The following is a 13,609-nucleotide window of genomic DNA, read 5'->3' as shown; positions in this document are numbered from 1 at the left end:
TTTTTTTTTTTTCATATTGCTCTTTAGTAAGCTTGTTTCTTAAACCTCTCTTCAGGCATAATTAATGTTTGGTCTTAAATTCCACAGTTGCATTTAGTAAACTATAAAGGTTTGATAGAGCCCCTTAAAAGGGTCATGGGTTTGGTATACCAAATTTCTGTGATACAACCAATTAATTCTTCAAAAGGCTGACTTAGCTAACAGGAGACCCTAAAAGCCTGGATAACTATATACTGTGTATTGTTCAACCTGTGATGGTCGTTTTAAAGTTGCTGATGGTCATGGGCTAAATTAGATCTGGATATTCAATGCCAGTATCATGGCCTGGCATTCAATATCTAGGTCACTGTGGACCTGGAAGTTATGCAAGTGATGGCCGATATTCAGTGCTGATAACCTGCATACCTAATTGGATAATGACAGGGCTGCTTTTTGTGCTGTCCTATTTGTCCAGTTAGGTTATGTTGGTGCCTGCATATCTGCCAGCTTAGCTCCAACTCTGCCCCCCTCCCCTCCTTGGATTGCCTCAGCACTAACCGGACAGTGCTGTGGCAGTCAGAAAGGATATTCAGTTGCATTGCCTGGTGAAGTGCTGCTGACTCTTTCAGCCCCCTGATTGGTGTTAAAAGGTCAGGAGCCTCTTCTGCCTTCTTAAACAACTCTGAATATCTACCCTATAATGTTTAACCTGAAGGTAGGGGAAGAGATGTTACCACCCCTATGAAAAGTACTCTCTTTCCATCTCAAACTCTAGCACTTTTTCCTACTCGTGTAAGCAGCCCAATCTATGCTTTTCGCATTTCGATTATACTCGGAACTTTTTCATTCTTTTTTTTTTTGGAGGGGGGATGGAAATTCTAGTTGTATCTTACAGGAGTGAAGGGAGAATGTTTATTATTATTATTAACATTTGTATAGCGCTACCAGATGCACGCAGCCCCCTTCGGTCCTTTTTGCATCTTTCAAACCTTCAGTGTAAATGCTATATAGGAGTTTCCATTTTCTGAGGTGGGCCACAATCTCAGAATATAAATTAAGTGGTCTATTGGACATCCTCCCAGAATTTAGTTGCTACCCATCAATTGCAGGCCTGATCTTTGATTTATAGGTTTTTAAACATTTTTATTAGAAATTTTATAAAATCTTGAACACAGTCAAGAAGGCTAAAAAAATACCACAACTTTACAGTGTGTGATAATATAAGAAAGCTGAGGATACTTCTCATTTTTTTTTTGTTTTGTTTTTTTAAAACAAAAAAGCATACCACCCCCAACCCTGGCTTTAAACAGAGTGAGCACGGGGTTTATAGGCTTTTAAGCCAGTTAGGATGATAGGCTTAATTAAGGCATCTTCATCAGCCAGTAATTAGCTTTTATCAGTAGTGTTTTTAGGTCCTTGAAGGAAACTTAAAAAAATAAGTAGCATACATTATAACTTGTAATCTTAAGGGAATTTAGTTTACACTCCTATTAACAACAACTCTAGCAGCGAGATGGAGGTTATCCAGACGTTTGTATTGTGTCATATGTTTTACCTCCCAGTTGATGAGAAGTCATGTATGTGTACTCAGTGCAAAGAGCTCCTAGAGTTTGATCCCTGGAGGCTAGAATAGCAGATTGGAGAAGCTGAGGCAGACAGAGGTAAGTAGAGGTGCATAGTAGAGAAGTCCCACTTTCAATCTGGCAACCTGTGTTCTACCATGGAGGAGAAGGGTATTACATTGGTGTGGCAAGAAGTGATCCTGTAGCCAGGTCCTGCCCTCCAGGGACTCCAATGTCCTTTTGCACCAAGGATGTGTCTCTAGGGGCTTCTGCCTAGGAGGGAAGAGTTACGATGTCTATCTTAGTTGGAGATACAATTATTTGACATATAGAGATCTGGGTGGTTGGTGGATGGGTGGTTCGCTTGGCCACTTGCTTGCCTGATGCAAAGGTGGCAGACTTCACACATCACCTAGATAAGATTTTAGATAGTGCTGGGGAAGAGCTAGCTATCTTGGTACAACTATATAGGAAAATGTGAGAAAGAGAGGATCTAGAAGTCAGATTTAGGTGAAAAGTTGACATCCAGAATGGCATTGTCAGAAGTGCTGCCTGTTCCATGCACAGCCAGAGCCACGGAGTCTTAATGCGTGGATGAGACAGTGGCACAGAGATGAGGGATTTAGATTTGTTAGGAACTTGGCAATATTCTGGGGAAGAGGGGCCTATTCTGAAAAGATGGGCTCCACCTTAACTGGGATAGAACCAGGCTGCTGTGGTGCTACCATTAAAAAAGGAAATAGAGCAGCTTTTAAACTAGAACCTGGGGAAAGCTCAGGAATGCATGGCTTTGCAGTGAAGTATCTTTTGAAGGATATTATCAAAACAGGACAGCTAGGTCATCCTGATGGAGAGGTTCAACAAAGTCATAAGTAACTCAAAAACTTTTAAGGGGAGAACAAAGTAACAATTGCAGTTTATACCTGTCAACTGCTGAGCAGCTTGTATATACAAACAAAGCACACTTTGAAACGTCTGTATAAAATACCTAAAACATAAGATGGGGGAACTAGAATATATACCATTAAATGAAGATGTAGATTATAATAGGCATCTCAAAGTGGAGTGGAGGAGTGGCCTAGTGGTTAGGGTGGTGGACTTTGGTCCTGGGGAACTGAGGAACTGAGTTCGATTCCCACCAGGCACAGGCAGCTCCTTGTGACTCTGGGCAAGTCACTTAACCCTCCATTGCCCCATGTAAGCCGCATTGAGCCTGCCATGAGTGGGAAAGCGCGGGGTACAAATGTAACAAAAAAAAAAGTCTAGTGGGACATACAAATTATTACAGTGATGTTGAATTGAGTCCAACAAAATAAAGGTTTATCAGGAAACAGTAGTGTGGAGGCTTAATGGATAGAAATTCCATAAGTGAAGGGAAAGAGAATATTGGTAGGCCTGAACAAACAGACAGATGGAAGCTAACAAATTTGGCAGTACTATAATCAGGGATTTCAGTTAAACCAGTATTGACTGGATAAATGTCAAATCAGGAAATGTTAGGGAGGTAAAATTCCTAAATGAAATAAATGCCTGCTTCATGGAGCAGCTGGTTCAGGAACAGACAAGGGGGTGCTATTTTAGATCTAGTCCTTAGAGGAACATAGAGATGTGACTGTGTTGGGGTCACTTGATGATCATAACGTGATCAAATTAGATTTAATAACTGGAGTGAAGACACTAAGGAAATCTACTACATCAGTATTTAACTTTTGAAAGGGCAGCAATAATAAAATGATGAAAATGATAAAAACATAATAATAAGAAAAGCTAAAAGGAAGCTTGCGATCCAAGATGGCCACGTTGTGAGTTCAGTCACCAGATGCGCTCCAACCTACCTCCGTTAGACGCTGAGGAAGGCGCTTTGCCGGTCGAGTGCGATGGGCAAACGGAGAGGCAGAGTTAGGGAGGCTCCCTCTACCCCTGGCGGAACCCCCCAACTTCAGCAAGCAACGCTGGAACAGTATGGAATCGCGCCGGGTCCCGAGATGGTGTCAACTCCCGCTGCCGGAGCTAGCGCGCTGACGCTAGCCAACAGTATAGACGGGGCTTCCCTGAGCCCCGTCGAACGTGCGGCTCCCCCGCAACCCGGTCGAGGAAGTACTCCATCAAGTCCTGCCACGCTACTCCCAGGAGGAGAACGGAGTGAACGGAGAGGGAACTTGCTGGAGACAGAAGGAAAACTGGATGCTAGCAACCTAGGTGAACTAGTCTTTAATTCTAGTCCTGTAGTAAGATCAAAAACAGTGAGTACTCTGGACCAGGTTGTTAAAGCTCCCCTCCTGGATTTTTTAATGGGACAAATGGAAAAACCAGCCATAGTGACCTTAAAGTCACTGTGGGACTTAACTTCCAACATGCACTCCACACTACAAACTTTGGTTAAAAAAAATACTGAGACAATTAAGAATTTAGCTGAGACTGCGTTGGCACAATTGCAAACTAATGATCTCCACACCACTGAAGTTAAAGCTCTGACTGAAAGAACTGAGAAGGTTGCGCTTATGGGTCAAGCTTTTCTAAAAGATAAGAGCTTTACTTCAAGGCGATTGGAGTACTTAGAAAATCACTCTAAAAGACTGAACTTACGTTTCATAAATTTTCCTAAATCACCGCTTGTTACTCCATTGCAAATGGTTAGGAAGTACTTGATTGAGATATTAGGTATGTCTGAGAATTCATTGCCTCCAATAACTCGGGCTTTTTATTTGCAAACTAATACTAAAGATGTAAAGGAAAATTTGCAAGCCCAGAAGGAGGAGGCAATGAATCTCACTACTTTTCTTGAATCGTCACTTGAGGTGATAACTCAAAGAACAACTTTGCTAGCTACCTTTGCACTGGAATTAGATAGAGATGCAGTGCTCAGACTCTCTCTTAGACATCTAGATTCTTTATTTTCAGGTTCAAAGATACGAGTGTACCCGGATTTATCTAGGGATACACAAAAGAGACTCAGGGTATTTTTAACCTTGTGCCCTAGGGTGCTTGCAATAGGTGCCAATTTCCTGTTAAGATTTCCCTGTGTAGGCAGAGTATTGCACCAGTCTAAATCCTATCAGTTTTTCGAACCCAATCAGTTGGAGGATTTCTTGATAAGTAGAGAGGAGGTTAATGTGGTAACTTAGTCACATATGTAATACTGTATGACATCTTAGAGTGGCCACTTAGGACAAGATGTTCTCTTCAATTAGTTTTGTCTCTGTTTAATTTCTTTTTCTTGGATCGTTTTTTTCAAATTGTATTGTGGACGATAGGAATTCTTAGATTTGATTTTTTTCCCATTTTTTATTGTATTACCTATTTGTGTAAACACTCATAAGAGCTTATTATGATTGTTAAAAATTTAATAAAGAGAAATATATAAAAAAGAAAAGCTAAAAGGAGCATCTCATAAGGTATGGACATTGATTAATAATACCATCTTGGAAGCTCAGACCAGATATATTTCATGGAAAGAAAGCCAAATGACAGCCGGCATGGTTAAAAGCTGGCCTCTCTTACTTGAACTTTGTCTAATTTCACTATATCTTTTTTTTTTTTTCTTTGAGATACGGCGTAAAGAATGACACGAGGACAAAGTTTGTCCCCACTCTATCCCCATGGGTTTTGTCTCTGTCCCCACCCCATCCCTGCAGGTTCTGTCTCTGTCCCCCTTCACGGGCCCTATTTCTGTCCCTGCCCCATCCCCGTGGTCTCTGACCTCATCTGCAGAAGCCTTGAACACTTACAAATTTATATTTAAACTAGTAAAACAGGCCCATTTCTGACGCAAATGAAACGGACGCTAGCAAGGTTTTCCTCGGAGTGTGTATGTTTGAGAGAGAGAGAGAGAGAGTGTGTGTGTGTGTGAGAGAGAAAGTGTGTGTGAGAGATGGAGTGTGTGTGTGTGTGTGTGTGTGAGAGAGAGAGAGAGAGTGTGTGTGGGGCTCCGAGTTCCATGACCCTCTCCTCCCCTCCGAGTTCCAGGCCCCCCTTTTGTCCGAGGTGCAGGCCCCCCTCCCTCCCTCTTCTCTCTCTCTCTCCGAGTTCCATGCCCCCCCTCCCTCTCCTCCCCAGCATGTTCCATGCTCCCCTTTCCTCGGAGTGTGTATATTTGAGAGAGAGTGTGTGGGTGAGAAATGGAGTGTGTATGTGAGAGAGAATGAGTGAGAGAGACACAGACAGAGTGTGTGTGTGTGTGTGTTTGTGCCAGAGAGAGCGAGAGTGTGTGTGAGAGACAGAGTGTACAGAGTGTATGTGAGAGAGAGTGTATGTGAGAGACAGAGAGTGAGTGTGTGTTTGTGAGAAAGTGAAGTCTTCAAGCCTTGAAGCATTCGTGTGCTCTGTAAGGCTCCATCTCCTTAATTGACGACATGTAGTTCCGGAACGTTGCAGGAATGCTTCAAATTTTTTTTTTTGTTACATTTGTACCCCGCGCTTTTCCCACTCATGGCAGGCTCAATGCGGCTTACATGGGGCTTGATGGCTTCACTTTCTCGGCTTCAGAATGTTGGAGGTGCATTTTATTTTATTATATTATATAGGATCTTTTTATTAAAGTATAAAAAGCAACAATATACTGTGCAATTGTTTATAAATCACAAATAGAAAACAACAATAACAACGGGCAACTATAATAACCTCCCTATCACCACCCTCTACCCTTCCAAACCCAACAATAGCTGACTTCTACTGTTAAAATGTCCTGGAGTACAAAATACAATCTATTCTGTATGCCCTAGCAGGGGAGAAATATGCCCTATGAAGCTCTGTTAAGATTTTTAAAACTTTGGATGAAAGTCATCAACAATCTCAGGGTTCAGCCGCGATCTCCTGATTGAAAATGTCTTCTTAGAAGATGTGCTGGTAGCAGAAATGTACAGGATCCCCATGCAAATTTGCTAGTTGTGGCAAGCATGTTTTTTTGTTTTTCAAAAAAAATCTAAATATTGTCTGCATCACTCAAACATAAATAGTCCAGTTCATTAACAGGCTTAAAAGTAGAAAATGACATGGGGACAAAGTTTGTCCCCATCCCCGCCCTGTTCCTGCGGGCTCTGTCTCTGCCCCTGTCTCTGCAGTTACTGCGGGTTCCCGTCCCTGTGTCATTTACAGCAACCAGAATTGAATGCAATACTCAAGATGAGGTTGCACCATGGAGCGATGCATTATAATAATTTTGGTCTTTTTTACTGTCCCTTTCCTAATATCCTGTAAGTATCCTGTTTGCTTTTTTTTTTTTTTTTTATTTCCATTTTGCTCACACCGTTTTCAGTAGTAGCTCAAGGTGAGTTACATTCAGGTACACTGGGTACTTCTCTGTCCCAGGAGGGCTCACAATCTTGGTTTGTACCTGAGGCAATGGAGGGTTAGGTGACTTGCCCAAGATCACAAGGAGCAACAGTTGGATTTGAACCGGCCACCTCTGGATTGCAAGACCGGTGCTCTTACCACTAGGCCACTCCTCCACTCCTTTTTGGCCATCTCTGCACACTGGGCAGAAGATTTCATCACATTTTGTCTGCAGTGATACCTAGATCTTTTTCTTGGATGCTCCTAAGGTGAACCCTAGCATCAGGTAACTATGATTTGGATTATTCTTCTAAGAAAAAGGTGGTGGAGCTGGAAATACTACGAGCGAAGGAAGACAACCAAGGGAGCAATGTAGATAAACAACACTTCCAACAGAATTGAGGGAGTCGAAAGTTAACGGACAAAAGGTTTATTTGTCAACAGTCAACTGATTTGATCATAAAACAATACAATTGGGTAAACGTGACACAATACACAGTAGTAGGAGCATTATAAATCAATATGGAAGGCAGAGACACCATTTAAGGCTAATATCATAAGGAGAGCCGTCAATGCACTTAAAATGATGGTGGACAAAGATACAATACAAATACTATATATTGCTAAATGCATAAACTCCGATCTTATGAGAGCAAGATACAAGTAATGAGATACAAGTGTGGTCTCAGGAAGAGGGGCAGAATTGCCAATGTGACAATAAGATGTAAAAACATTTCTCTTGAAGAAAATTACATAAATGGAAATTATAAATTTGACACATCTCAAATGGATATAACTAAAGAAAAATACTTCTGAGAAAAAGGTTAAATGAAGGAGGAGTGGCCTAGTGGTTAGGGTGGTGGACTTTGGTCCTGGGGAACTGAGGAACTGAGTTCGATTCCCGGCACAGGCAGCTCCTTGTGACTCTGGGCAAGTCAGTTAATCCTCCATTGCCCATCACATTGAGCCTGCCATGAGTGGGAAAGCGCGGGGTACAAATGTAACAAAAAAAATTAAAGGAGCAGGAATTTTAAAAGTGAAATATGACCAGGGTGTAAAAAAAAATGAAGATATAAAGAATGTGAAAAATTGTGAAAATACCTGTGGTGATTGGATAATATAGGAAAAGCTGTGTGGATGCACTGATAGAAATATCTTTATAGGAAAAATGCATGGAGATGATAAATCAAAGAAAGCTACAAAAACAAGTGCTATATGAACTATAAAGGCATGTGCAAGATGTGAATTGGGTTTGCAAATGAAAACTGGTAGTGCAACATGTGAAAATATGTTTGAAAATGGTGCAAGTGTTATATAGGATATAGACATGGGATCGGCAAAATGCTGTATGAGTGCCAAATATAGAAAGCGTTATGTGAATTGATATTGGAAGTGAGCCAAGCAAAGAAGAAGGTACAGTGCATAAAAGATGTGCTTTAAAAAAGAATGCAAGTCTATTGGAGGATACAGAAGGTGAAAGGCAAGAAAAAAGAGTTGGGCTGAAAAACGGGTGCTTTAGAAATATAATATGTTGCAGTGGGCTTAAATAAAATAGCAAGAAAATACCCAAAGGAAGATGAGTCCTAAAATGAAGAAAGAAAGGGAATACCTGGTGGGTTTTCAAACAATGCAAAGAACATCACAAAAACTGCTCACATAAAGCAATTGGAATAGGAGGCTAGGAGACTGTCACGTTTTCAAAGCTGGAAACTGGGTTTTGAGCCCTTGGGCCACTGCCGAGGAGCGGCAGCGGCAGGCGAAACCACCCCACACCGGAGACTAGGCAGAACAGGACTGGAACTCCGGACTGGAGTTGCAGCAGAGGCAAACAGGCAGGACTCTAAAGCAGAGCAGGGACCCTAAACTTCACCTGCACTTGGCCACTTTTCACCACGAGTTGAGTTCCTGGCTTCAGGTGGCCGGCAGGACTTACTGGGAAGGCAGGGCTGGATACCCACTAGGCTGAACCAGGACTGAGGGTCAGAGAGGAAAGGAACATACAGGGACAGAACTGAAAGCTGCAGAACAGCCACTAAAAACACAAACAGACAAGGACTAGACACAAAACAGAAGAGTAAACCAAAGGACAAGCTGGGTCTGGGCAGGCAGCAGACAGAAGAGAAAACCAGGATACTAGCCAGGTCAGGGCAGGCAGCAGACAGAAGAGAAAACCAGGAAACAAGCCGGGTCAGGGCAAACAGCAGAATCAGACAAGAAACTAAAACAAGAAACCAGACTAGGCAGAAGAGCACAAAGCCCCAACACACGATGCAAAGGCCCAGCAGCAAGATTTCAGAATGGCTAATAAGCCCAGCAGCAACTGAAGCTCAGCTGCAGCAATCACCAGGCAACTACGGGAGCTGAGCAGGTTCAAACAAGAAATTCGGCAGCCTGGAAGGACCGGACTGGGCTGAAATCTGGAACGGGTGACAGTACACAGACAATCCAATGCAGCCAGCACACAAAGACAGTGACAGAACTAACCCACAAAGAACAGACAGAAGCCAGCCCAGGAGCTGACCACAGGAAATACGGTGAGTCGGAGAGGGGTCACGGCCACAGACATGACAGAGACGAACCAAAGATATAGTGTCTACCCCCCCTCCCCCCAAAAAGCGCCACTAAGGTAAGGGGGGGAGATAGGATGCCTGCCAGCCTGCCTGTTCGTCCACAAATCCAGACAAATGAGCAAGCTGACAAAACCCACCTGGTTGCCTGGCTGTGTCCTCAGAAAGAGGACATGTCCGAGTAAAACCGAATGTATGGTGACACTAGTCTTTCTGATATATAATATAGGGTACAATATAATATAGATAACACTAGTAGTTGTGCAATTGGATATGTGGTCAAGTTTGTATTACCTTTTAGTAAATAAGTGTAATTTTCTTCAAGAGAAATGTTTTTACATCTTATTGTCACATTAGTGATCTTCCTCTGTTCCTGAGACTTCATTGGTTGTATGTCATTACTTGTACCTTGTGCTCAGAAGATCTGAGTTTATGCATTTAGCAATATATTTTTATTGTATCTTTGTTTATTATTTATTTATTAGGATTTATTTACTGCCTTTTTGAAGGATTTCACTCAAGGCGGTGTACAATAAGAATAAAAATCATGAGCAATAGCAGCAGGAAAAATATTCAAATAACAATACAACGTATGGCATAGTATACTACTTACAATGTCAACACAATACATAATGCAGTAGAACATTTTAATTGAAAGTGTAGGATATAAGCAAATGGAATATGTAGATAGGTAAGAGAGAAGAGGAGTTAAATAAGGTGACGAATTTAAAGAAAGGTGCACATGAGGTCAGAGATGGTTAAATATTATCTCATCATTTTAAGTGCATTACGATATTAGCCTTAAGTTATTTCTCTGCCTTCCATATTGATTTAAGACTGATAAGGAAAATACAGATCAGGAAGTTTAATGTTGGCATTGGGCAAAATGGTAGAAACTATATTATAAAGCACAAAATTACCGAACACAGTCAAACATGATTTAATGAAACAGAGTGAACATGGATTTTGCCAGGAGAATTTTTGCATCACCAAGGCATGAATAAACATGTGGATGAAGGTGAGGCTGTTAATGGTTAAAGAGCTTTTGACAAAGTCCCTCTTGAGATGCCTGAGGAAATGATAAAAGCTATAGGATAGGAAGCAATGTCCTCTGATGTACTGGGAACTTGTTCAAAGATATAGAAAATAGGAATGAGTGAGGTGGTCAAATTTTGAGACAAAGCTATTCAAAAGTTGTTAAATCGCGTGCAGACTGCAAGAAATTGTAGGCGTACCTTGGGAGGCAGGAATACTGGACATCCAAATGGCAGATGAAATTTAATGTGGATAAGTGCAAAGTGATTCACATTGGGAAGAACAGCCCAAATTTATAGCTACACGATGCTAGGTTCCGCGTTAGGAGTTGATCTTCTATTCAGGTGCGGCGGCAGCTGAAAAAGCAAACAATGTTAATAGGAATAGAGATTACTTTAATGCCTCTGTATCTCTTCATGGCATGACTGCACCTTGAAAATTGTATGCAATTCTGGTTGTGACATCTGAAAAAGGAACAGAGAAGAGAAACCAAAATTAAGGGCAACTTTAATATGAGGAAAGGCTAAGAGATTAGGGCTGTTCAGACATGTAAGGGAAAATAAGGTCTATAAAATCCTCTATGAAGTGGAATGGGTAAACATGAATCAATTGTTTTGCTCTTTCAACAAGCACAAAGATTAAGGGACACTCAATGAAGGTGCATAGTAGCATATCTAATATTAAAATTAAAATTTTTTTTGCTGTATTTCTTTCTTACCCGGAGAATGGTAAGCACTCCTCTGTCCACTAACCTAAATTATATATTAAAGATTGTAACTAACGGGCGGACTAACAGTGATCTGGGCCCCCAGGCAGTAAAGGTCATTGGGGGACCCTCCAGTTGCTGTCCCCCCTACCACCACAGCTACAGTCTACCTTGAAGGGCCCTGTTGGCCTAGTGGCTTCTTCTGGCTTCTTCTGGGGCAGGAAAGAACCCTACTCTTACCTGCTTACTACGGCTATTTGTCCTCCTGGCATCTCCGTGCCCGTGCTTTCAAAATGGGTACTGAGACTTTCCACAGTAGTCTTGCAGGTCTTGACAGTCTCGTGAGACTGCTGCAGGAAGTCTTAGCATCCAGTTTTAAAACACGGCGGCACAAGGCAGAATAGCGGCAGTGGGCAGGAAACATTTTCCTACCCCCAAAGAGGCCACTAGACCACCAGGGCCCTTCAAGGTGGGACTGGGGAGAGCCTGCTGAGGCTTGGGGAGCTGTAGTATGCAGCAGCAATGGGAGAGCTGCTGGGCCCTCGAGCACTGCCTGGTTGCCTGAATGATCATTCTGCCCCTGGTAACAAATTATAATCAGTGTATTAGTAAGGTCTGACTTTGCTGTAAGCAACAAAGCAGTAGTGTTTTTTTTTTCCTTTACTGCATTTGTTTGTGATGCATGAATTGGCTTTCTTTTTCTAAGTTCTTCTTCCTTACTCATTTCCTCTCAGGCAATAGAAAACATTGAGTCTGCAGCAGAACACAAGGTAACTAAAGTAGATGGTTTATTTTATGTAAAACTGTATAGTGTAATGGGATTCATGGTTTTTTTATTGACAGCTTGTGTGAATGAAGAAAATAAGCAGAACAAAGAATTGACTTTACTGATTAGAATTTGATGGATACTGTGCCTTGCTTTAACAGAAGCTCACCTAATAATATATAGGCAGTACCCTCTCCCTTAATAGACTAGTTAGAGTGATTGTTATGTCTTCAATGTGGAATGACACAGATGCAAAATTTGGCCATTCTGAATCCTTTGAGCTCCTCATAGCTGCTACTAATCGTCTCCCCCTTCCCCTCCCCTAAATGAAACACATCTGTTGCAGAAAGCTACCCAGTGACGTAGCCAGACAGCCAGTCTTGGATGGCCCTGAGCCCAAAGTGGGTGGGCACAAATTTTCTCTGCCCCATAGTACCCCTTTCTCAAAATATAAATACATTAGCTAATGAGGGTTCCCAAGCTCTGTCAGCTGAAGACTTTCTCTGAATGTGGCCAGAACTCTGTTTTAAAAGAACAGCCATACTGAGTCAGACCAATGGTCCATCTAGCCCATTATCCTGTTTCCATGCTACCAATCCCAGGACAAGCAGTGGCTTCCCCACGTCTGCCTCAATAGCAGACTATGGACTTTTTCTCCAGAAACGTATCCAAACCTTTTTTAAAAACCTGGATAAGCTAATGGTTGTTACCACATCCTCCGGCTAAGAGCTCCAGAGCTTAACTATTCGTTGAGTGAAAAAAATATTTCCTCCTATTTGTTTTAAAAGTATTTCCATGTAATGTCTTTGAGTGTCCCCTAGTCTTTGTACTTTTTTGAAAGAGTAAAAATCAATTCACTTCTACTCGTTTTACACCACTCAGGATTTTGTAGACCTCAATCATATCCCCCCTCAGCTGTCTCTTTTCTCAGCTGAAGAGCCCTAACCTCTTAGCCTTTCCTCATATGAGAGGAGTTCCATCCTCTTTATCATTTTGGTCGCTCTTCTTTGAACCTTTTCTAATTCTGCTATATCTTTTTTGAGATATGGCGACCCGAACTGAAAGCAATACTCAAGGTGAGGTCGCACCATGGAGCGATACAGAGGCATTATAATAATTTTTGTCTTATTTACCATCCCTTTGCTAATAATTTCTAGCATCCTGTTTGCTTTTTGGCTGATGCCACCACATACTATGTGAGCCAAAAAAATCCAAGCTTGGCAGGCAGCAGCAACGTCCCTAAGCCACAGATGCCAGCACCCCACGCATGCTTAGCTGTCGGTGGCGCAAGGATGCTGTGTTTGGAGGAGGTCCTAAGCTGGGAATGCTTGGGGATCCTCATCAGCTATACAGCAAGAGTGAGGACCAGTGTTAGACACGCTACAGCCCAGGTCAGAAAATTTAAAGGAAGGCCCCCTTCCGCAATCCCTTCTCCTCTCTGCCTCCCCTCTGATTTTTCACCTGCCATTACTGTCACAATGACAGACCCTCCCCAAATACAGAACAAGGGATCACAAATTAGAAATACAAAAATTTAGACAAAAATTGAACTGGGAAACCCAAGAAGTTAAACTTAGCATGTACTGCAACACTGGAGAAATAAAAACAGAAATGTATTTCCTTTTCTACTGAACACAGTTCAAAGACGTTTGCTATGCGCATTTCCTAAAGTTAATATATTCCTTTTAAAACATTCAAAATAAAATGCTTTTTTCTACATTTT

At 41.9% G+C, this 13,609-nt stretch overlaps 1 protein-coding gene across 3 annotated transcripts in view; it reads left to right on the top strand.

Annotated features, from left to right (window-relative positions):
* The window catches only part of FANCD2 (FA complementation group D2), a 763,224-nt gene that overhangs the window by 170,785 nt on the left and 578,830 nt on the right, over positions 1-13,609 (top strand). For 2 of the 3 annotated variants that reach the window (XM_030205445.1, XM_030205443.1), the window contains exon 13: positions 11,855-11,890. The exons of the other annotated variant lie outside the window; for it this stretch is intronic. In XM_030205445.1, coding sequence (XP_030061305.1) covers positions 11,855-11,890 — 36 coding nt within the window. The remainder of the gene's footprint in view (positions 1-11,854; positions 11,891-13,609) is intronic. 3 annotated transcript variants of the gene reach the window in all.

This window comes from Microcaecilia unicolor, chromosome 6, assembly GCF_901765095.1.
Source record: "Microcaecilia unicolor chromosome 6, aMicUni1.1, whole genome shotgun sequence".
In the NCBI taxonomy this organism is placed as follows: Eukaryota; Metazoa; Chordata; class Amphibia; order Gymnophiona; family Siphonopidae; genus Microcaecilia; species Microcaecilia unicolor.
The sequence above is the reverse complement of the archived record's forward strand: the minus strand, read 5'-3'. Positions and strand labels throughout refer to the sequence as shown.